Raw genomic sequence first — 25,694 nt, 5'->3', positions numbered from 1 at the left:
TGAAGCGCGGACATATGATCGATTTGTTGCAGGAAACACGGCGAGCTTCAAACCAGACTGGAATACAAACATAAAACTGTCATTGATAGTTGGAGGAAACATAGCTAGCAAATGTATTTTCCATACATATTCATTGAACATTTAGGCGAACATACTTGAAAACAGCTTTTTCAAGCAGGAATAATAATGTCCATCGTGACAGTGCAACTTGGACAATGTGGCAACCAGGTAGGCCAAGAGTTGTTCGAGGTGATCAGCAATGATGCAAATGATACGCAAAGAAAGGTTTACAGTGAATGCAGCAGTGAGCGTTTCTTCAATGAGACTGCAAATAGAGGTAAGTTAGCTATTCCTAATGATAATAAGCTGGTGCACCTCTTCTAACATTTAAACTTAACAGATGTGTATTTAACCTTTAATGTTGTCTGCACAGAACTCGTGGCAAGGTCAGTGCTGATTGACATGGAACCCAAAGTCATCTCACAGAGTATTGCAAAGACTGCCAAATCTGGGAAGTGGAGATATGGGGACCGTTCACACTTCAGTCAGAAACAGGGTTCTGGAAACAACTGGGCAAATGGGTAAGGATGTTTTCAATGTGCAGAATTTGTTTGGAGGGGCTGGCCACCTTGTAATTATAATGGCTCTGAATGTTTCATGACCACATGACGTGACATGAAAAACTGGTCAGGTGACATCATGTACAGTGCATTCAGAATGTATTCACACCCTTTGACTTTTTCCAAATTTTTGGAAACGTTACGTTACAGCCTTATTCTAAAATTGATAAAGTAAACATTTTTCCTAATCGAACTACACACCATGTCCCATAATGACAAAGTGAAAACAGGTTATTAGAAATAACAAACAGAAATACCTTATTTACATAAGTATTCAGACCCTTTGTAATGAGACTCATTCTTAAATGGAAGAATGTTGGATCCACCAAGACTCTTCCTAGAGCTGGCCGCCCGGCCAAACTGAGCAATCGGGGGAGAAGGGCCTTAGTCAGGGAGGTGACCAAGAACCCGATGTACACTCTGACAGAGCTCCAGAGTTCCTCTGTGGAGATGGGAGAACCTTCCAGAAGGACAACCATCTCTGCAGCACTCCACCAATCAGGCTTTTATGGTAGAGTGGCCAGACAGAAGCCACTCCTCAGTAAAAGGCACATGACAGCCCACTTGGAATTTGCCAAAAAGCACCTAAAGGACTCAGACCATGAGAAACAACATTGTTTGGCCTGAATGCCAAGTGACCAGTCAGGAGGATACCTGACACCATCTGTACGGTGAAGCATGGTGGTGGCAACATCATGCTGTGAGGATGTTTTTTCAGCGACAGGGACTGGGAGACTAGTCAGGATCAAGGGAAAGATGAACGGAGCAAGGTATAGAGAGATCCTTGACGAAAACCTGCTCCAGAGCGCTCAGGACCTCAGACTGGGTCGAAGCTTCACCTTCCAATGGGACAATGGCCCTAAGCACACAGCCAAGACAATGCAGGAGTGGCTTCAGGACAAGTCTCTGCATGTCCTTGAGTGGCCCAGCTAGAGCCCGGACTTGAACCCGATCAAACATCTTTGGAGAGACCTGAAAACAGCCGTGCAGCGACGCTCCCCATCCATCCTGAAAGAGCTTGAGAGGATCTGCCGAGAAGAGTGGGAGAAACTCCCCAAATACAGGTGTGCAAAGCTTCTAGCGTCATACCCAAGAAGACTTGAGGCTGTAATCGCTGCCAAAGGTGCTTCAACAAAGTACTAAGTGAAGGGTCTGAATACTTATGTAAATGTGATATTTCATTTTTTTTAAATTCTTAATACATTTGCAAAATTTTTTGCTTTGTCATTATTTTGTGTAGTTTGATGAGGGGGGAAAAACAATTTAATCAATTTTAGAATTAGGCTGTAATGTAACAAAATGTGGAAAAAGTCAATGGGTCTGAGTACTTTCCGAATACACTGTAATTAGGAAAAACTCTATGCCCGCACCTGACAGCAGTGTCCATAGCACTATAATATGACAACACTGTGGTTTCTTTGCTTGTAGATACTGTGTCCATGGACCACGTCATGAGGAGGTAGTGATGGACATTGTGAGGAGGGAGGTGGAGCACTGTGACTGTCTGGCAGGAATCGTGGCCATGATGAGTGTGGCAGGGGGCACAGGGTCAGGGGTGGGCACATACGTTACTCGGTGTCTCCGGGACGCCTACCCAAACTCCTTCATCCTCAACCACCTGACATGGCCCTATGGCACTGGAGAGGTAAGAAGCTTGCTTCAGCACCTGCAAAACATCACAGAACTGTCAACAAATGTGTATATACAGTGCCTTCGGAAAGTATTCAGACCCCTTGACTTGTTCCCACATTTTGTTACATTACTGCCTTATTCTAAAATGGCTAAAATAAATCATTTTCTTCAGCAATCTATACACAATACACCATAATGACAAAGCAAAAACAAAAGGCAGAAACTCCCCAAATACACGTGTGCCAAGCTTGTAGCGCCATACCCAAGAAGACTGTTGTAATCGCTGCCGAAGGTGCTTCAACAAAGTACTGAGTAAATGGTTTGAATACTAATATTTCCCGTTTTTTATTTTTAGGTTTAGAAATGTTTCCTAATTTATTTTTGCTTTGTCATTATGGGGTATTATGCTTAGATTGATGTGGACAAAAAAACAATTTAATCGATTTTAGAATAAGACTGTAATGTAACAAAATGTGGGAAAAGTCCAGGGGTCCGAATGCACTGTAAAGGCCTAACATTTATGTTTTAAAATAGACATATTTCCTATGGAATAAGAAAGTAATATTGCAAAGCATTTACTTTTTACATTTACATTTGTCATTTAAAAGACGCTCTTGCCCAGAGCGACTTACAATTATCTTAAAATAGCTAGGTGAGACAACCACATTTCCACAAAACCACAAAAAAATTACACCGTTACAATAATATAATTTTTGAAGGTAGAAACAACATCATCAGTACTCTTTGGATGACTAGTTTTCACTAATTGCTGGATTGTGCTTTCGTTTTGAAGGTGATAGTCCAGAACTACAACTCTGTGCTCACACTGTCACACCTCTACCAGCTCTCAGATGCCATCCTTGTTCATGAAAATGACACGGTTCACAAGATCTGTGCTCAGCTCATGAATATCAAGCACATATCATTCAGGGACGTCAACAAAGTCATCGCCCACCAGCTAGGGAGTGTTCTGCAGCCTGCACTCACTGGTGACTCCCATGGTATCTACAATAGAAACCCCATAGGTGAGTACTGAGCAGCATCAACACTGTACTGTAACAACACACATAAACATATGCCCCCTTCAAGTGTAGTAGGTGGATGAAATAAACCAGTGTGTCAGAAAGTATTGAAGTTGCATATCACACACTGTGTTTCCAGGTGAACTGATGAGCAGCCTGGTGTGTCACCCAGAGTACAAGCTTCTCAGCGTGTGCAACATTCCCCAGGTGTCCAGCTCCTCTATGGCTTACAGCATGTTCACCTGGCCGGGTCTGCTCAAACATCTACGTCAGATGCTCATTGCAAACTCCAAAATGGAGGAAGGCACGTGTTGTGTTCTCATAGTGCATTGGTCAGAAATGAGTGCTGTACTAGTCTTGAACACTAGGAGTCTGTATTGGCTAACTGAAATTCCAAATCAATCTATGTCCCCATGCAACTCAACATGGGTCTATTTATATTGATGCTGTTTAGTCATGAATTGTATTGTTTTTTTTTGTTGTGTAGCCATGCTAGTTTGTATAAGCTAGCTTCTCCATCATGTGTTTACTGTTTTTCATGTCCAGATGTTAATGCTCAGAGGACTGTTATTTATCAGGCATCGACTGGCAGGTGCGAGCCCCCTCTCTCCAGCCTGAAGGGATAGAGAGGACCGGGAGTCACCGACGACCAGGCTTCAACACTTCCCTGGCCAACCTGCTCATACTGCGGGGGAAGGATGTGAACAATGCAGAGATAAGTAAGAGACCAGTACATAGGTGTCTAACTACTATGGGACATAGTAGTTGATTTGTTCTAGAATCCAAAACAACTTTTGAATGTTCTTAAATCTATAGGTGGATTTCAGCATCCGAGTCTATATACCCCCTGGCTTCCAGCAGATGAGGCTTTCAGCATGTGGAAAACCCCAGTCCCGTTTAACAAGTATGAGAAGTCTGCTATACTGGTCAGCAACAGTCAGACTCTGTTGAGGCCTCTGGACAACATGGTGGGGAAAGCCTGGAACATGTTTGCCTCCAGGTACAGTTAGACACATCATGTAAAAATGGCATGCATGTTCACTTATTTTGAAGTTTTCCAATGGTAGACTAATGATTTAAACTACCTCATTCCCAGGTTATTGGGTTTCCACATATTGATGTGTCTTTGCTTCCATAGGGCCTACATTCATCAATACACTAAGTTTGGGATCTCAGAGGAGGATTTCTTGGATAGCTTCACGTCTCTTGAACAGGTCATCTCTAGCTACAGTCAACTTTGATGCTACGGTCTGCTTTGGACCAGTACGATACTGTTTGGATATGACGAAAACCAGGATTCACTCCAACAATGCACTTTCAAGGTAATTTCTGATTGAGCTAACATATGCAGTGTTTAGCGTCAATGTGGTCTCTGAACATTGCGCGATCAGATTGTATTCCGGCCTAAGCCAATAAAAACTTGCAGGGAGCTTATGCTATATTGGCATGTTATTGGACAGGAGATTGAACATTACACACTTACTGTTCTTGTACCAAGGGAGTCAAAGAGCATTAATGTTGAATGAATTACATTACACTTGTAAAATGAATTTATACAAATACAAATCCATTATTCAAGTACATTGAGGGGTATAAATACAAGTAAAACATTTTATATGAACAAGGCTTTTATTGAAGATTTTTCAGAAAAGACCACTAAATGCACACAACAGCCATGATGCCTTAAAGATGTATTTGTTGGAAAGGCAAGTTTGATTTGAATCATTAGCCATAAAAGGTACTGAAATTAGCACATGCTTTAAAGGTTGTACCATGGTCAAGACAGCACTCTTCAGATGGTTAATACCCAGAACTTCAGACAGCTTACAGGCTGTTGTTGCCATGTGATTCAAACAGTCAACACCAGTCTGATAAGCTATCTGACAGGATGGGAGAGGGAGTAAAATACCTGCAACAACCAGGACCAGGTCTATACAAACCAGCTTCAGAAAACGTATTTTCCGACAGGACAATAAGCATTGCATTATCTGAAATGATAAGCAGTGATGATATACAACTCGCTCATATCTAGTTTCAAATTACAACATATCAATTCCATATTTAAATACATTATTCTCCAATTTACAATATAGCGATCCATATGCTTTTTGAGAATCTTGGCACTTACCTTTTGATGTTAATTCTTTAAAAGCAGTTCAAGCATTTTTTCAATCTTGGTGGTCTGAGTGCCTAAGCACTATTACCTCAACAGTAGAATATGCTCTATATACAATAACATGGGGCAAGCTTACAAGAATGGAAGCAATTGTTTAAATAGTAAGAGAAACTCAGACATGGAAACAAGAATGATTTAGGCATGTTTATATATTCTGCTCAAAGACCATCTAAATGTACAGAATAAAAATGACGCTGAGTGTAATGTTAAGTTACAAATCCTTTTTGTTCCGTTTTGGTCCAAGTTAGTTCGTCCAGATCATTCAAAATACATACCGTCCCAAAAATATTTCCAGGATGTGCAAACCAATAACACATTGATCCGACTTGATATTGCTATTTCCAAGAAACACAAATGACAGCTGGTCTATTTCTGATCAACAGGACAAAACACAAGAAAATGTAACCCTGAAAACATCCTTAGCATCATATCAGCATACACAATGTCTGAGTCCATCCATACAGTGAAAAGTTTGGTACAAATCAAGTCTAGTGATTTAAGAACTGTGTTCAATGGAAGTAGGACCCTCCACCTTGCATAAGGCATTGCAGCTGGTATAGCTGCCAGCAAAACAGTTGACCTCCAGTTTCTGCTCATAATATCCTATCACACACTAAACACAGATGAGGGGAAACTACAAAACCTTAAGGACAAACAAACAGTATACATCCGTAAGCACACACCGAATAGTGCCAGTTCAGCCTCTTAAGAATGGAAAAGGGCAAGGTTAGTTTGAGACAGAGCCGAGGGACTCTCAGCAGTCAGTTGGTGAGTCTCTTATCACTTGGTTTTCTCCTCAGTGTACCTCTGCTGCCGACTCTGTTGTCGTCGCTTGGCGTAGCTCTGAGCCATGGAGTTGATGATGGAGAAGATAAAGTAACAGACCATGACCAGAACCACCTTCTCAAAGACCCATGACAGCCAGTTCTCAGTCTGCACAGAGAGACATGCATACAGAGGAATATTACTCTTGATTAACACGAATGCATTACAATTTCTATTATCTTGGCAATCAATAAAATCACATGCTTTGTCTCGACTTAGGAAGGATGGATGATGGTAATAGTGCTCTTACCGCCGGGGTGCCAGCGCCAGTGTGGTGGTGGAGTTTACTCCTCTGGGCCTCCAGGTACTCACTGAAAGGCTTCTGTATGGAGGGGCCTACCCTCGGCAGAGACCTGACACAGTGGCAGGGAAAGGACATCCACAGGCAAGGGAGAGGCGAGGCAGGGGAAAAGAGGGAGGGAAAGACAGACAACATTATATCCCAGAGTACTTACCATATCAGCAGTATCCCTTCACATGGTAAAATAATGAGGCTTTGTCGAGGGAACACTTGGTCCATAGGACAAGAGAGCAGTCTATTGCTCATTATGTCAAGAGTTCCAATTTCTATGTTTCTAGTTAGGCATCAAGTCTAGCTGGGAGTTCCCACTGCCAGTGTAGTGGCTGAGAGCACACAGCAGAGTGAAGTGAGGCAGTCCTCATCTCTTATTTATTCCTGAGATCCCTATAAGCAACCAGTCTGAGCCCAATAACCAGGAAGTGACTCAATATGCTGTCATCACAGCCTTATGGGTGGAAACAGATCATACTAGGCGTGTTCATCAATATGATTGTCCATATGGGAGGGAGAGCAAAGGATTACATCACTGTGTGGGCCCCTCAGTTTATCAGGGCTCTTTACATTATAGTTACAGGGAATGCAGACAAATTGATTGGAAGAGAACCCTCAGACACCACAACTTGATGTACCGGAGTAACACAATAATTCGTAGTTGACAGTACTATACCAAAATAATTGGTATAATTTAATCAATGTATCACAACCATCATTAAATAAAATATACAAACATTTTGGACATGGTTCGTTTTTAAAATTTTTAAATGCAGGTGTTAATATAAACTTAATCTAAAGCTTGACTAGACAGATTCAAGAATTTACTATTGGGGTAAAAAGTTAATTGGATAATTGTAATTGCTGATCTTAAACAAAGGGATATGGCATGCCCATTCCCAGACTAACTTTGAGTGACTCACAAAGCCACACACAAACTGCTGCAATCACCAACAGTTCCGATACACTGGTGCTTGAACGCTGAAACACATAATAGCGAGTCAGACCAGTCAAACAATTGCAATGGTAGCAAGCAATTGTTCCTTCTCACGCGACTCATTTTAACTGAATAAGATGCCACTATAAACTGATCATTAGTTGTAAGATGTATTTTATTTGTTCATGATAATAAAAACAATTGGATGAGAAGAAATAGTCAAGGAAGAGCTGAAGATTTTAGCTGATTATGTTGGATGTGTTAAATGGAAGTGATTTATTTATTTCATACAGTGGCTTGCAAAAAGATGTACCCCCCTTGGAATTTTTCCCTTTTTGTTGCCCTACAACCTGGAATTAAAATGTATTTTTTGTGAGTCTGTATTTAATTTACACAACATGCCTACCACTTTGAAGATGTTAAATGTTTTGTGAAACAAAGACAAAAAAACTGAACTTGAGCGTGCATAACTATTCACCCCCACCAAAATCAATACTTTGTAGAATCACCCTTTGCAGCAATTGCAGCTGCAAGTATCTTGGGCTATATCTCTATAAGCTTGGCACATCTAGCCACTGCAATTTTTATTCCCATTCTTCAAGGCAAAACTGCTCCAGCTCCTTCAAGTTGGATGGGTTCCGCAATCTTTAAGTCATACCAGATTCTTAATTGGATTGAGGTCTGGGCTTTGACTAGGCCATTCCAAGATGTTTAAATGTTTCCCATTAAACCACTCAAGTGTTGCTTTAGCAGTATGCTTATGGTCATTGTCCTGTTGGAAGTTGAACCTCCATCCCACTCTCAAATCTTTGGACCGAAGCAGGTTTCCCTCAAGAATTACCCTGTATTTAGCACTGTCCATCATTCCTTCAATTCTGACCAGTTTCCCAGTCCCTGCAGATGAAAAACATCTCCACAGCATGATGCTGCTACCATCATGCTTCACTGTAGGGGTGTCCTCAGGGTGATGAGAGGTGTTGGGTTTGCACCAGACATAGCATTTACCTTGATGGCCTAAAAGCTACATTTGTGTCTAATCTGACCGGAGTATCTTCCATATGTTAGGGGAGTCTCCCACATGCCTTTTGGTGAACACCAAACATGTATGCTTGTTTTCTTTAAGCAATGGCTTTTTTCCTGACCATTCTTCCGTAAAGCCCAGCTCTGTGGAGTGTACAGGTTAAAGTGGTCCTATGGACAGACACTCCAATCTCCGCTGTGGAGCTTTGCATCTCCTTCAGGTTCACCTTGTTGCCTCTGATTAATGCCCTACTTGCCTGGTCTGTGAGTTTTGGTGGGCGGCTTTCTCTTGGCAGATTTGATGTGGTACTATATTCTTTACATTTTTTAATAATGATTTAAAGTGGTGCTCCGTGGGATGTTTAAAGTTTCAGATGTTTTTTTATAACCCAACCCTGATCTGTACTTCTCCACAACTTTGTCCCTGACCTGTTTGGAGAGCTCCTTGGTCTTGCTTGGTGGTTCCCCTTGCTTAGTGGTATTGCAGATGCCGGGGCTTCCAGAACGTGTGTATATATACACACAAACACTGAGATCATGTCACACTTAAATAAAGTTCCCCTGTGTGCAAGCTAACTAATTATGTGATTTCTGAAGGTAATTGGATGCACCAGATCTAATTTAGGGGCTTCATAGCAAAGGGGGGTGAAAACATATGCACGCACCACTTTTACATTTTTTATTTAAGAATTGTTTCAAAACAAGCAATTTCTTCCCTTTCACTTCATCAATTTGGACTATTTTGTGTATGTCCATTACACAAAATTCATTTAAATTGTAAGCAAAAGGAAAAACACCAAGTGGGACAAATACTTTTGCAAGGCACTGTATATCCTGCAGTTATTATTCCCCTGCTGCTGTCAAGGAGATTCAGAACAGATTCCATCTGATAGGTGGTCAGCCAGCCATGTGGGGTCCTATGTGGGGGATTGGTTTGCGTGTAAGGGAAATACCCTTAAAGGTAAACACACACATCTGACTTTGATTATAAGCTTTTATGATGATATTTGATCAACCCCCCCCCCCCCCCCAGGGCTTGACATTAACTTTTTTTTCTCTTGTCCAAAAGCTCAAGTCACTTGTCTGTAAAGAGCATTTTTACATCATTGTATGAAGCAAGGAACCACTTTACAAAATGCATTACTATCTTTTTCACCATAGAAACAGACAAATGTAGGCTACACTACTACATTAAGGCTCTTGGAGGATGGTTGACCACCCTGGTAGCATACAAAATACTTGGTCTTTATAAAATAATTCCCTCCAGGGCTCGAAATTAAGGGTGTCCCGTCGACAAATACTTTGTCTACGGTACAGAACTCTTGGACAGTTCTGGGAAGATTCATACAACCACTGCACAAAATGTTAAAAAGCAATGCTGATGCAACAGATCAGACAGTTTAGCTTAGAATGTTGATACAGTAGTTTTATTTTTTCTTATTATAATGTCAATGTGCACATGGCTGTAGGCTGTGCGCAAATGTTCCAAAATGCAATTAGTGGGAAAACACCGCTCACTACATAGAACATGAGAAAAATGCTGGTTTCAATGGCATAGGCTATTAGACCCAAGAGTTTATCAAATAATTCCCATGGTCTTATTTTGGTTAGGCTACTTTGAAAAACAGTTTTAAACACAGGACAAGCATCTATGTTGAGCCCCTGCCCCCCAGTAAAAGTACCTCTCATCTATACGCATACATTAACAGACACATACTCACCCGATCAGAGACACCATCTGTTCCACTATGTGCTTGCTGAACGTTATAATAACAAACAGTTTCTGTGGGAAGACAAATGAATCAACTGGGTGATTAGTGATCAGTCTCGGTCAGAGACAGTGAGACCCTGAGTCGCCATCTGCACAGAGTTGGGGGACATATCCTATGAACACAGTGACACATGCCATCCCAGCCAAATCTGGACAGTAAAAGACCCATGAGGTCTGAGGGAGAAGCACAAAGCCTCCCCCGGACCCTGGTCCTCCTCAACCCTGGAGGGCTTTGTCAGAACTGGTGAGATCACTGGCTGCTACCACGGAGATTAATTGGTCTGGTTAGACGGCTCAGCTCTCACCACGACTCAGAGAGACACAGTCAGTCTCTCACCGTCTGGGAGTAGATTAGTCACTATGGCAGACTCAACAATAAAGCCTACAATTAAGAGTTTTATCTGGTTTACAAAAAGCAATGGCTCTCATTAAAGTGCTCCCCATACTCCTTTCATCTGGAATGGTCTTCTACAGCAGCACTAGAAGTACTTCAACACAGACACCATGGAATTACAGCCAACTGAACATATTCTGACATTGTATGAATGTCTAATTGGTTAGTACAACTAAAATATTTACTTGTATGTGCATCTTGACGATGGCTTTCCCAATAAGCGTCGCTCCAAAGAAGGTCCAAAATGGTACCAGGAAGTGGCCACATGTTATACCAGCCAGGTCAAACAGAGGATTAGGTATCTGAAAGACAGGTCATAACGTGAAAATATATCCTGTAATAGAGTGCATTTGAGTTCGACCTTCATTGCAACCAACATCAACATTCTGTGATGCGCTTTAATAATAAAGGCCTCAACTTTAAAAAAAACAGTATAAGATAACAGAGTGCACGTCAAGTCATCAAATGTAGGCTTGGACTTACCGAGGCGCAGGCTAGAATCCCAAAGAATCCCACTTTCTGCACCATGTTCTGAACGCCCAGTTTTGCTCTTGTGACAAAATCCTGGAAACATAATTCAACAGTTTATTATCAAATATGACAGTTATGCTTAACACATTAACAAACCATTTCTTCAATAATATCAATATCATGATATATAACCAAACTGAAAAACAAGTCTAATGTAATTCTGAAAAGGGTGTTACTTGATAAAAAATTAATGTACAGTAGTATAACAAATGCTATCAGATGGGCTATTATCTTTTCCTTTGATCTCTTTAAGCAGCTCTGCTAAAAGTCCAAGCCAAGAGTTGTTGGCAAAGAACTGTTGAACTCTTATGATCTGATTGATATACACTACATCAAAATCAATGACGTCTTCAGTGATAATGTGTTAACCTTTGCCCTAAAACTATTCCGTTGTAACCGTCAGGTCGAAAGCATCTGACATTAATCTGTATAGCGAGACCTTGACAAATGTCAGGTGGAACCTTTTAAGCCCTAAGGAGTTATTCATGTATAGAGTTGTTCTTTAGGAAGTCCTTCACATGTGACATGTCAGATGTAAAAAAGTCCATTTACAATGAAAAGATCTGAACCTGTGCAAACACCTTTGAACTTGGTGCTATAAAAGGTTATATCTGCAATCCAATCACACAGAGCTGGGTTGTCAATAATAAAGAATGTATGTCGATGTACTTTTTGAATCATGAAAGACATCACAACAGTCTGGGACTTGAAAAATACTAATCTCAAAACCATACAATTTGCAGATAGAACCTTTCAGTACCAAGTCCTTTGTTCATATCACAGGTTATGGTACTCTTTTGCAAGTACTTTTTTTCACCACTTTTTCAGAATAATGCCCATCACTTAAGCCCTTCATGGCAAATATAAATACATGTACCTTAAGGCATGTTTAAGAACCATTTGAGAGGCATTGCGTTTGTCTTGTTCGATATCAATATGAAAACCTTCAATTAAAAATAAAATAATAATTAACCTTTATCTGAACTAGGTAAGTCAGTTAAAAACTTCTTATTTACAATGGCCTAGGAACAGTGGGTTAACTGCCTTGTTCAGGGGCAGAATTAAATTTTTAGCTTGTCAGCTCGGGGATTCAATCCAGCAACCTTTCGGTTACTGGCTCAACGCTCTAACCACTAGACGACCTGCCACCCCTTAATGGAAGGAGTATTTCACTAAAACTACAAACATACCACATTTTATTGACAACTAGCAAGTAGTTTACAGAGTTTGGGTGTCAGAGACCAGAAAAATATCAGTTTACTCATCCAGAGCTATGCTTTAGCAATGTTGCTAGTTCTGCATAGGATATAGTGTATTTGTCATTTTAGTGAACTAAAATGACCGTGTAATGAAGATGAATATATTTGCTGATGTGATTATAAAGGGTATTCTCTTTATTTAATCATTAAAATGTCTACCTATTGAAATAATTGGAACATTGATAGAACCTTATGGCTGAACTTATATTGACATTTCAGAAACTTAAGGTTCGACCTGTGTTTGCACCCCACTTTTTACTTTTTATATTTTATTTTTACAAATGTTGGATTGGGTTTGGATACTCTAATTTTAGGTACCTTTAAGGCGAGGACTTTAAATGGGTTATGAAAAAATAATTCACTTCCAAACAGTTCTGAGTTGTTGGATGTAAAAACTGATGCTCAATCTCAAAACTATGCTTTGCGCTGATAGAACCGTATAGTCCCAAGGTCACAATATCTTAATAATAAGAGTATGCAGTGGTACACACATTTACTAGTAAAGACATGATAAGATATTACTTCTTTCAGATTCCATTAAGTGAGACTAGACTGGAGGAAAATCTGATTCTTAATCTTGAGCTCTTTGCTTAGTTAGCAATCCAATCTAAGGGGTAGGCACTGGTTGTCATGTCAGTAGCCTGTTCACATTGCCTGTCCTTCAATTGAAAGGATCATGAAAGAAAGACCTTAGGGATGATTAAAGGGGAGCTTGTTTCACCGTGACTCACTCCACTAGCAACTGTTACTGGAAATCGTGGGAGGGGCTTTCAGAAAAGTCATGTGATAACTGGAGACCAATCACAGGCCAGATAGAGAAGTCAGTAAATAGTGATGGACAGTTAGGTAGAGTTCCATCCCCAAATAAAATACTGAATGACAGTTTATAAGACTACAGAGACTTGGGTGGAATGGGGCATTCAAGAGGCAGGCTACTACACTGTGAGGAGAGGACAGAGTCCCCACTCACCTGAGCAGTCTGTGCCTGCTCCAGCATCTCCTCAAACTCCTCATAGTCTTCGTCGTCTGGGTCTGCTCCAGATAGCCTGGCTGCTCGGGCCATGAAGTAGGGGGGCAACTCCCCAATAGCTGTACCTGCACCCTGGAGAGACAGTCACACACTGGTTTAGTTTAGCACTGGTTCATACCAGAGTCTAGCATAGCTCTATGGTCTCACTAGAGAATCTCTTCGGTGAGGTTACGTGAGGTCAATTGAAGACTACCATTGTTGAGCCCTCAAGATGCCCCGATTGTTCTAAACCAAAAGGAGCGGTTTCCCCAGGCACAGATTAAATCCTGGACCAAAAAATAAAAACATTTTTTTTTTAAATGGACATTCCCCATTGAGCTGGCTTTTTTTTGTCCAGGACTAGGCTTAATCTGTGTCCGGGAAACCACCCAATAGAGTTCACTAGAACGTTGAGCCTAGACTTTAGGTTAATTATACTTATTTTTGCCATTGAAGGCATGTTTACTCACCCACATACAGGCTTCCAGGCGGACCTTTGAGACAATGGACCAGAGTGAGATGCTGCCCTCCACTCCTCCCTCTGGACAGATAATCTGGTCTGGGTAGGGGGGCTCAGGGAAGTCTGTGGAACCACACTCGTACGCAGCCAGGGTGACTGATGCTATGTGTGGACCCTGAGAGCCAGAGGATGGATATTCTTTAATTCAACTGAACATGTACAGTTGACACACTAGAGCTGGGATGATAAAACTGAAAATTAGACACTACCGAAGCATTTAGCTTAATTTGTTGATTTTGCTACACAATGCAATCTGAGGAGCACATGACCTTTGCTCAAAATGCTATTGTGGGACAAAGACAGTTTTCAAAGCAACTACTGTTCTAGTTACAGAAGAGAGTCCCAGCTTTCTGTGAGTATACCAATGAGTTTCTCACCTAATATTGAGTTCATAACACCACTTTACAACCGGTGTAGGCTTTAGTATGGTTGATGCGCCCGCAGAGCCCAGTGCGCCATTTGCCTACATCAAGTAGCATAGGCCTAGCGCTGGAAAGTGTTTGTAGGACATTAGACTACATTTACTGATAGTCATGTAGACTAAATCGATGAATCTATCTAGCTACAATATCATATTTAGAGTTGAGTTCCCACTTCCTCAGGTGGTGAATAATAGCATCTACAAAGATGTCAGCAGATTCTCTACAGAGGCAAAAATAAATCTGATAATTTCAGATCCTATTTTGACAGGTTGTACTTCAAAATATCAATCATGCATTTGCTGGATATGTTAGATGAAATCATAGGCTACCACCTCAGTCGTCTTACTTGGCACTGGAAAAATAAGTTGAGCCGTATCGCTAATGTAAAGAAACTGTCAACAAAAAAAAACTGTTGTAATCGAGCAAAATAGTCACATTTAATAGCAATATGACTTTGTACACAGCTCTAGCACTTACCCACCAAAGAAGTGTTGTTATTTATTGCTGATTTATTGTTATTGGTTAAACAAAAATGGGTCAATTTATTGAGATATGGATTTTTGTCCATGTCGCCCAGCTTTAGCCACCTGGCTTCAGTAACAAGGGCAGTCAGGGAACCTGAAACCACAACACAGGAAGCCTAGTATGCCATATCCTATTGAGATACCAAAGTGACAGGAGATAGACAAGACAATTAGTCAGTACTGATCCCCATAGCTCTCCTAGAGAAAGCGAGCGGACATGCTGGGGAGTCTTCACAATACGGGTTCACAAGGTCTCAATCCCTGCCTTTCCATTCCAAATCAATTCTCGTTTCGCCATGATGAGTCAATGATAACAAAACCTTTTCATTATTTGGAAAGAAATCATCCACAAAACACAGCAAATGAAATGCACGGTGGCCATTGCCTTGAATGTTCAGCAAAATAAGAACAGTCCCTACATTTCCATCTGAATCCAGCATTACCAGACTCATGAATCATACAATTATGCTTGTAACCCCCAGCTGAATGAGAGCATAGTCTCTGCTCCTTACTATGGGGCAAGGTAAATCCATAGCAGCTCTTTAGAGGGCAGATGTTTCTGGCACCATTCAACTTGGGACTTTCCAACATGTTGACCTCACCTCAGTATGGTAAAGTGTGCACAGCCTAACTATTTTATCAGGGAGCACAACCTCACCATTCTCCAGATAGTAGGAGGATATATTGTTTAAGTGGAGAGTACAAAAAAAGTTAAGCAAGCACTCTCATATAAGCACATATTTACACAAGTGGTTGATATTTTAGTGATGCCTAGATTGAAATATAAAGCAAACATACTGGTAATAGCCAAATGAACATTTGTACAATACAAAGTAGGCCAACGGCTATAGAAATCATGACATTGCATCTTTGAATGAATATAGCATCATTTAAGTGTTTATAAGTTGCATTAGACAAAATTGTGCCTACCACTATACAAATCATGATACTGACACTGTCTTTTTGAATTCATATTGAATCATTTGAGTGTTTGTAAGTTGCATTAAAGAGCTAGTTTCTCATTTTGGAAAAGATGACTGAAAGCTGATGGAAATAACCACCCTCACACTGAGTGGGGAGATTTGGGAAAGGGAATAAGGTAATACACACGTCTAGGGGAGATGACACGTCATGAGGTCAACACCAACACTACCAGAGGCTGTCGTTTTCAGGCCTGTCTCTACGAGTGGGTTTAGGTAGTATTTAGTGAAGGAAATTGGTCGTTAGGCATAGAATTGGAAGGACTATAATAGTAAATTGTATTTCCAAAGCAGTTATTTCAAAAGTTTAGTAGAAACCGTGCAATTTCCCATTTGTAAATATGGAGCTGTTGACTCAAGGGTATCTACATCATAAGATCTAGTGAACAATGGCCACCTCACTGAAGAAAATGGGGACCTCGGCAGAATCACTTCCTTGTCTTCGTCACAGATGAATGCTTCATTTCACCACAGCCAAGTTGGATGTCACAAACATACCACAGTGAGGAAGGAGCGTGACTCAACCACAGTCACATTATGATCACTCATCAGGAACTAGAAAAAAACAATCATAATCACTAGTTAACTACACATGGTTGATGATATTACTAGTTTATCTAGCGTGTTCTGCGTTGCATATAATCGATGCGGTGCATATTCGCAATAAAGGACTGTCTTGCTCCAATGTATACCTAACCATAAACATCAATGCCCTTAAAATCAATACACAAGTACATATTTTTAAACCTGCATATTTAGTTAATATTGCCTGCTAACCTGGCTCGTTGCGAACTCTGAAGACCATTTCTTCCGAACAAAGACAGCCAACTTCGCCAAACGGGGGATGATTTAACAAAGGCGCATTTGCCAAAAAAGCACAATCGTTACACGACTGTACCTAACCATTAACATCAATGCCTTTCTTAAAATCAATACACAGAAGTATATATTTTTTAAACCTGCATATTTAGCTAAAAGAAATCCAGGTTAGCAGGCAATATTAACCAGGTGAAAGTGTGTCACTTCTCTTGCGGTAATTGCACGCAGAGTCAGAGGGCAAAGGTCTTGTTTGAGATGCTAGTTTCCGGATTCAACCATATTAATGACCTAAGGCTCGCATTTCTGTGTGTTATTATGTTATAATTAAGTCTATGATTTGATAGAGCAGTCTGACTGAGCGATGGTAGGCACCAGCAGGCTCGTAAGTATTCATTCAAACAGCACTTTCCTGCGTTTTGCCAGCAGCTCGTCACTGTGCTTCAAGCATTGAGCTGTTCATGACTTCAAGCCCATCAACTCCCGAGATTAGACTGGTGTAACCGATGTGAAATGGCTAGCTTGTTAGCGGGGTGCGCGCTAATAGCGTTTCAAACGTCACTCGCTCTGAGACAGTGGTTGTTCCCCTTGCTCTGCAAGGGCTGCGGCTTTTGTGGAGCGATGGGCAACGCTGCTGCGAGGGTGGCTATTGTTGATGTGTTCCTGGTTCGAGCCCAGGTAGGGGCAAGGAGAGGGACGGAAGCTACACTGTTACACTGGGAATACTAAAGTGCCTATAAGAACATCCAACAGTCAAAGGTATATTAAATACAAATCGTATAGAGAAATTGTCCTATAATAACAACAACCTAAAACTTTTTACCTGGGAATATTGAAGACTCCTGTTAAAAGGAACCACCAGCTTTCATATGTTCTCATGTTCTGAGCAAGGAACTTAAACGTTAGCTTTTTTACATGGCACATTTTGCACTTTTACTTTCTCCAAGACTTTGTTTTTGCATTATTTAAACCAAATTGAACACGTTTCATTTTATTGATGTATTATATTAAGTTAAAATAAGTGTTCATTCAGTATTGTTGTAATTGTCACTTTAATTTTTTAATTTTTTTTTTTTTTTTTTTTTTATCGGACGGTTTAAATCGGTATCGCCTTTTTTTGGGTACTCCAATAATCGGTATTGAAAAAATCATAATCAGTCAACCTCTAATTCTTAATACTACTATACCAGCTCTGACTCTCGTAGTTTGTGGCAGGGCTTGAAAGTATTATTACGGACTAAAGGGAAACCCAGACGCAAGCTGCCCAGTGACACAAGCCTACCAGACGAGCTAAAATATTTTTATGCTCGCTTCGAGGCAAGCAATACTGAAGCATGCATGTGAGCACCAGCTGTTCTGGAGGACTGTGTGATAACGCAATCGGTAGCCGATGTGAGCAAGACCTTTAAACAGGTCAACATTCACAAAGCCGCAGGGCCAGACGGATTACCAGGACGTGTACTCAAAGCATGCGCGGACCAACTGGCAAGTGTTTTCACAGACATTTTCAACCTCTCCCTGTTTGAGTCTAATCCCTACATGTTTCAAGCAGATCACCAATAGTCCCTGTGCCCAAGGAAGCATAGGTAACCTGCCTAAATGATTACCGCCCTATAGCACTCACGTCGGTAGCCATGAAGTGCATTGAAAAGCTGGTCATGGCTCACATCAACAGCGTCCTCCCGGACACCCTAGACCCACTCCAATTTGCATACCAGCCCAACAAATGACGCAATCTCAATCCACACTGCCCTTTCTCACCTGGACAAAAGGAACACCTATGTGAGAATGCTGTTCATTGACTCCAGCTCAGCATTCAACACCATAGTGCCCACAAAGCTCATTATAAGCTAAGGACCCTGGGACTAAACACCTCCCTCTACAACTTGATCCTGGCCTTCCAGACAGGTCTCCCCCAGGTGGTAAGGGTAGGCAACAACACATCTGCCAAACCAATCCTCAACACTGGGCCCCTCGGGGGTGTGTACTTAGTCCCCTCCTGTACTCCTTGTTCACCCACGACTGCTTGATCACACAACTCCAACACCATTAAGTTTGCTGACGACAACAGTGGTAGGCCTGATCACCGACAACGATGAGACAGCCTATAGGGAGAAGGTCAGAACTGGCAGTGTGGTGCCAGGACAACAACCTCTCCCTCAATGTGAGTAAGACAAAAGGAGCTGATCGTGGACTACAGGAAACGGAGGGCAAACAGGCCTCCAGTGACATCGAAGGGGCTGTATTGGAGCGGATCGAGAGTTTCAAGTACCTTGGTGTCCACATCACCAATGAACTATCATGGTCCAAACACACTAAGACAGTCGTGAAGAGGGCACGACAAAACCTTTTCCCCCTCAGGAGACTTAAAATAATTTTGCATGGGTCCCCAGATCCTCAAAAAGTTATACAGCTGCACCATTGAGAGCATCCTGGCCGGTTGCATCACCACCTGGTATGGCAACTGCTCAGCATTGAACCGTAAGGCATGACAGGGGGTAGTGCGTACGGCCCAGTACATCACTGGCGCCAAGCTTCCTGCCATCCAGGACCTATATAACAGGTGGTGTCAGAGGAAAGCCCATAATTGTCAGAGACTCCAATCACCCAAGTTAGACTGATCTCTGCTACCACATGGCAAGCGATACCGGAGCGCCAAGTCTAGGACAAAAATGCTCCTTAACAGCATCTACCCCCAAGCCATAAGACTGCTGAACAACTAATCAAATGGCTATTTACATTGACACCCCCCCATGCAGTCACTTCACCCCTACCTACAAAATACCTCAACTAACCTGTACCCCCGCACATTGACTATGTACCCCCTGTATATAGCATCGTTATTGTTATTTTATGGTGTTACTTTTTATCTTTAGTTTATTTGGTAAATATTTGAACTCTTCTTGAACTGCACTGTTGGTTAGGGGCTTGTAAGCATTTCACGGTAAGGTCTACACTTGTTATATTCGGCGCATGTGACAAAAAGTTTGATTTGATTAGAATTTAAATAGTCTTTAAATGTAGCCTACTAATTTTAACACAAGTGTATAAAACAGCCTCAATTTGTCAGGGTGTAGACTCTATAAGGTGTTGAAAGTGTTCCACAGGGATGCTGGCTCATGTTGACTCCAATGCTTCCCACAGTTGTGTCAAGTTGCTGGACCATTTGTGAAAAACCCAGCAGCGTTGCAGTTCATACAAACCAGCGCGCCTGGCACCTACTGCCATATCTTGTTCAAAGGCACTTAAATATTTTGTCTTACCCATTCACCCTCAATGGAACACTTACACAATCCATGTCTCAATTGTCTCGAGGCTTAAAAATCCTTCAATTAACCTGTCTCCTTAAAAAAAAAGAGATTTTTTTTAAATTGGGGGGGCCTTTAAAAAAAATATATAGCCTGCGCTCGAATAGCAAATGGAGGATGCTCTTCCCTCAGTCTCATTCACAATTTGAATTAGCAATAAGAATTGAGCAATAAATAGCAGCACAAGAAGGCTTGGATCCTCTTTTAAAATAGTGGTCAGTCAAAACTCTACATACATGATTGTGCAATGACTGGGTTTATAACAGTGTCACTAGACTCTGTAGTTGGTAGGCTCTCCAACTCTGTTCCAGGGATCCTAGGCCTATAGGCTATACTTAGAGTTATTTTCCACTTTAGTTGTGATACGAACCTTGTCAAAACATATCGACTAGGATACATGATGAATGCGACTACGATTTGAAAAAGTCAAAAACTGTCTTTCCCTTAGACTGCACACGCTGGCCATCATTCACAAGTGATTATTATTATTATTATTATTATTATTATTATTATTATTATTATTATTATTATTTCACACTATTCTCAATTAAATTTTGTCTTTACATATGCCAAATAATGTGTTTGAAATTAGTTTTGATTTAGAATGGGCCATTATCAAGCACCTGTAGGAACAGGGGGGGGGGGTGTCAGTGAATGGAGGACACTTTTCCCGTGGTTAATTTTCATGCCAGAATCTACTCGTTGTAAAATAAGCAATGTGCTTAATATTAGGAAAGTTGAGAAATAAATATAGTAGGCTAGCCTATAGAAAGCTGATAGGATCCTCTTCAATAGAGGCCATCAACATTATTTTTTGCATAGCCTATAGAAATGTTGCACATCATGGGCTTATAGGAACACTTATTTCATTCTATGCATCAACCAGCTATGAAGAGCTGGCTCTCGCTGCGCAACATGTGATCCTATTCTGCTCAAACTCAATGTCAGGGCTCTCTTTCAGTGTTTGATTAGATTTGCGATTGCATTTGCATAGATGCGGGAGTGATTATAGGAACAGATTGCTGAGTACCAGGTCATTAGCAACCGGCCGTTAGAAAGTTTGGTAGGCTACTAATAACCATCGGTGGCATCAGAGCGCAGTTTTGGAGAAGCCTAGTAACTGTGACTCAACTGTCACATGGAATTTGAACGCAGGTGTAGCGATAATATGGTCACTGTAACAGCCCTAATCAGGGCCCAGTTTTTCAAAAGTTATCTATTTGGACTTAGTCCAGATAGATAACTTTTGAAAAACTGTGCCCAGAGGTGAAAGGCAGATCTATGGAGAACTGAACACACAAAGAATGAGATAGGAAATGAGGCCACCCACTGGACAAACTGTGGATATGAATTACATTTCTGGTAGTGGTCAGCATTAAACATCACTCAGATGAAAATACCCTGTGCACAAAATATGTCCCTCTTGCTCAAAGAGGACAAGGACAAGCCTGTCAACTAATTCACCGTAACTATATATTTTTGTATCTATTGTGCCAGTTATGGAACAAGCAGAGCTAACAGCCTCACAAAAACATACTGTGCCAGCATTCTCAGATAAGTAATTACTACAGAGATACAGCAGGCTTTTCCACTGTCTGAGCGTGATAAGTTAACTTATGTTTGTTGGCACAGCTGACAGGCAAGGGAAGGGTGGTTATCTTACTTACCAGGTATAGTAGGAAGGTATGTAGGCCAGTCCCAAGGCCTACTGAGGACAGGATGCCCAAACCTACCCAGTAGGCACACCACAGGAACCTTTTCTCCAGGTACTGCACATACTGCAAAGGAGAACAGACAGGAGGGGGAAAGAGAAGTAGAGTTAGGCTTTTGCATGGACATAGATAGCCATAACATACTGCAAAATACATTTATCCTTTGGATAGAATATTGGTGACCTATGTTATGCTAAGGATAGTGGTGGAAAAAGAGGAATTGTAAAAATTGTACACCATAATAACATATAAACTACGTTACAGCCAATGTATTGGCCTGAGCCTCAAGCAAAAAAAAGTCTCCTCAGATGACCTTTCCTCTAGAAATTATGTGTATCTGAATGAACAGTTACTTATCTTTAACCATTAAACATCTCAAATAAATCAATTACAGAGGTGGTGATAGAGGTTTCTGTTTCTCTCCTTCCTTACCTTCTGGTGTGCTCCCTCAGTGGAGTAGGCAAGGGAGAAGAGTGAACACAATACCAGGATCAAGAACACTGTACCCCTTCTTTGCCATAACCTATAGAGGGGAGAAGTAAACAGTTTATTAGGTACAACTATTTCATGACTAGACTGGCAAAATGAAAAAAAAGCTTTCAATTGAACAGTTGATTTCTAGTTTTACTGTTAAGTAGTGGTGGTTTACTTTAATGTCCATTCCTTTAGTGTGATGAAGGTTTCCAAGAGGAAGTAGTTTAGTGTGACGATAGGTCTCCTCCACAGCACCAGAGCGAGACGCTCCTCCCGATCTTTCTGCCTCCTCTCACTCACCGCAGAGTCTGTAGATACCGGAGAACACTCTAGGTCAGACTAACTTATAAAGTGGGATAGTTTTTTTAAAAAGCTACTGCAATATCCAATTATTTTGCTGGACACCAGGCAGTGACACAGGAAAGCCTTATAAATTGTCAAAGAATCTTGTCACCTTAGGCAAATACTGTTCTCTCTGCTACCGCATGGCAAGCAGTACCAAGTCTAAGACGCTTCTAAAACAGCTTACACCCAAGCCATAATACTCCTTAACATCTAATCAAATGGCTACCCATACTATTTGCGTTGCCCCCCCCCCTTTACACTGCTGCTACTCTGTTATTATCTATGCATAGTCACTTTAATTTGACCTACATGTACATACTACCTCATTTGTAGTATGTACAGGGGGTACCAGTACCCCCTGTATATAGCATCGCTATTGTTATTTACAGCTGCTCTTTAATTATTTGTTACTTTCTTGTTGTATTTTCTTAAAACTGCATTGTTGGTCAAGGGCATGTAAGTAAGCATTTCACTGTAAGGTCTACACCTATGGTATTCGGAGAATGTGACAAATACAATTAAATTTGACATAAGACTATCGTGACTCTGACAAAGTCATGTGACTGTCTAGGCCTAAGTAGGAACATAAAACTAGCAATTGGTGGTGTTCTATAGTCTAGACCTTTTAATCATTTAGTAGTTAATTAACTATGGAATAAGTTAGTACCCAACAGCTTGGGACCATTCTGGCAATACTGGAATGTTGCAAGAAGAACTACCAAGAGAATATTTTTTTTGCAGTTGCTGCTTACCAATAGCAAAACACACCATTCTCCTTTGGTAAAACTGTTGCTTTTCTCCATAAACACACTGCCTAATGCTGGTTCACTTGGAGAAGTTTCAAAACCAACCTGCAAAATGTCCATTCTGTTTGTCTTTGGTTCCTCGCTTCTGTGGTTGTTCACAGCTTGCCCCATTCTTTGCCATCTCATTCACTGTTGAATCGACCAGACAACCTGAACACAAGGACCACCAAATACGTTTTTTTTAGGGTTTTGGCCTCTGTCAACGGTAGGAAGCACATTAGCTAGTTATTGCTTGTCACTAAATGACAGCTAGTGGAAGATGTTGCCACACGCTAAAGTTAACTTGCCAACCGGTATACAAGCTAACAAACAGCTGATAACAAGTAACCCTTATTCACGAGTCAAACTCCACTGGAATACATTGACCGGCTGTATAAACCACTATGGGTTTTCAAGAACTAGCTAGCAAGTAACGTTAAAGTGTGTAATATCACTCCCTTAGCAAAGCTGGCTGGAGTGAGTTTATAAAAACATAGTTAGCTACAATTAATTGTTCAATGTATATAACTATGAATAACGGATTATTAACTCCAGTAACTCATTGCATGTTGACGTCGCTAGTTGGCCAGATAGCCCTGTCTAGCTAAGTGGCTAGCTAACGACACTGTGGAAATAGTATAGGCTACAACAACCATGGAAACATGTTAGGATCTAGTTACTTCAGTTGTGTTGACTAATGCCACAACTCTGTTCACATTCGAAAATGATACATATTCTAGACAAATATAAATGTGTTAGTCACACAAATTGAATTAAATGAGCTGTCATACCTCCGAGTCTTCTTCCTGGAGGAATGTTCTTCTTCTATGGTATATTGGCGATCGCAAAACTTCATGTGCATCCCGCCACCTACTGTGCGGGGTGGAAACAGGATTCCCAAAAATGTAACAAAATACCCCCCCAAAAACTACCGAACTACCAAAAAAATAAACTAAACCAAATCAAACAACTTTTCAGTAAAAAAAATAAAACAGATCTTATTCCTAGGGGAACCTGGAAGGGTGGGTCTTCCGGCGCCAGTGCTCCTTGCAAGTCTTCAGATGTAAAATTCTTAAGTCCCAAAAACCTTTTCTGCTGCAGCCATAATAATGTCCAGTTTTTTTAGACTTGAGACTTGTGCTGTAGTTTATAGATGTGGCAATGGACGCCACAAAACACACCTTTTTAACACTCAGGGTATCTTTTGACTGGCAGCAAACATTTACTGCAGGCTGTGGTGCATTCACTACCATACAGCATCTTCACTTGTTTTTCCAATTATTTTATTCGCATCCACATAAGACATTAGATTGACCGCTCAAACTTTTTCTCCTTCACCCTTACAGGGCACTCCAGGAACTCCTAAAACAACAAGACCGACAGACTTTCTTCTTTTTCTCCATTCACCGAGCGGGTCAGATGCTCAGATGCACAAAAAATTAAAACAAAAACTGTAATTGTAATCTGTTACCAGCAAAAGTATTGTAATCAGATTACAAATACTATAGGTCTATAGCAAATGCAGCAAATGGCATTCAATTTTCACATGTAAATAGCACTTTTCATTAGTGCTGAAAGCATGCCATGCCAACTCGAATCAATGAGCCCAATCAGTCCTCCATGACAACATCATAAACACAGTAGGGCTGGCTAATAAGTCCTTTATTTTGAGTTTATGCTCAGGTAAAACAATTTGCCTAATCTATACTTCCATATTTCCAAGTCCTATTCTTGAAGATCAAGGGGTATAATATTTCTGTAATGACTGGAATTCTGATAGACTTTGGTGCAATGTAAAGATATTATTTAATCGTATAATTATGTTGTAGAAAGTGATGGGTTAGAAAAAACCTACATAACTAATCCATAAATTAAAATGTAACATCCATATACAGTATGGCCAGCTATGTAAACTTTAACATTGATTTATCCTGCAATAGATATCGTTCAGTTGGTAACATACAGTTTGTCATCTTCGAATGACTCTTAAGTGAAAAGTAATCTAACTGAATGTAATCAGATTACATTACTGGGTTTGGGTAATCCAAAAGTTAAGTTACCGATTACAATTTTGGACAGGTAACTAGTAATTGTGGCAGATTACATTTAGAAAGTAACCTACCCAACCAGGAATTTTCTCCAGGTATTCAACCTGAACATCCATCATCAACCCTGAGATGACTCCTTTGACGGGTGCTCTACTCCCGAAGTTCAAAACACAAAACTTCTGTTGTTCAGATTCTTTTGAGGCTCACTGCAATCTTCCTCTGTTCTTCAGAAATACAATTGATCAAAATAAGACCATTAGTGGTCAGTCTGA

General features: G+C 40.8%; 2 protein-coding genes across 3 annotated transcripts; one reads left to right on the top strand and one right to left on the bottom strand.

Moving 5' to 3' along the window:
• Positions 1–7,880, top strand: tubd1 (tubulin, delta 1). 2 transcript variants are annotated; one of them, XM_046294100.1, is made up of 9 exons: positions 1–337; positions 434–581; positions 2,049–2,265; positions 3,097–3,277; positions 3,414–3,578; positions 3,853–3,993; positions 4,091–4,274; positions 4,413–4,596; positions 6,251–7,880. In XM_046294100.1, exons 1-8 carry the CDS (start codon positions 187–189, stop codon positions 4,513–4,515), a joined length of 1,290 nt encoding a protein of 429 aa, XP_046150056.1. In that variant the 5' UTR covers positions 1–186; the 3' UTR covers positions 4,516–4,596; positions 6,251–7,880. The 2 variants fall into 2 exon arrangements, with proteins under 2 accessions (XP_046150056.1, XP_046150055.1); XM_046294099.1 differs by having other exon boundaries at positions 3,046–3,277.
• Positions 5,581–24,215, bottom strand: LOC123992691 (vacuole membrane protein 1-like). Its single transcript, XM_046294102.1, has 12 exons — positions 24,166–24,215; positions 23,441–23,545; positions 22,420–22,552; positions 22,203–22,293; positions 21,726–21,836; positions 13,959–14,123; positions 13,450–13,581; positions 11,173–11,253; positions 10,875–10,991; positions 10,246–10,307; positions 6,526–6,628; positions 5,581–6,383 (listed from the first exon to the last, which is right to left on the bottom strand). Exons 2-12 carry the CDS (start codon positions 23,514–23,516, stop codon positions 6,231–6,233), a joined length of 1,224 nt encoding a protein of 407 aa, XP_046150058.1. The 5' UTR covers positions 23,517–23,545; positions 24,166–24,215; the 3' UTR covers positions 5,581–6,230.
• Positions 24,216–25,694: the final 1,479 nt, after the last annotated feature.

This window comes from Oncorhynchus gorbuscha, linkage group LG13 (genome assembly GCF_021184085.1).
Source record: "Oncorhynchus gorbuscha isolate QuinsamMale2020 ecotype Even-year linkage group LG13, OgorEven_v1.0, whole genome shotgun sequence".
Taxonomy (NCBI): domain Eukaryota; kingdom Metazoa; phylum Chordata; class Actinopteri; order Salmoniformes; family Salmonidae; genus Oncorhynchus; species Oncorhynchus gorbuscha.
This window is presented reverse-complemented; position numbering and strand designations above follow the sequence as displayed.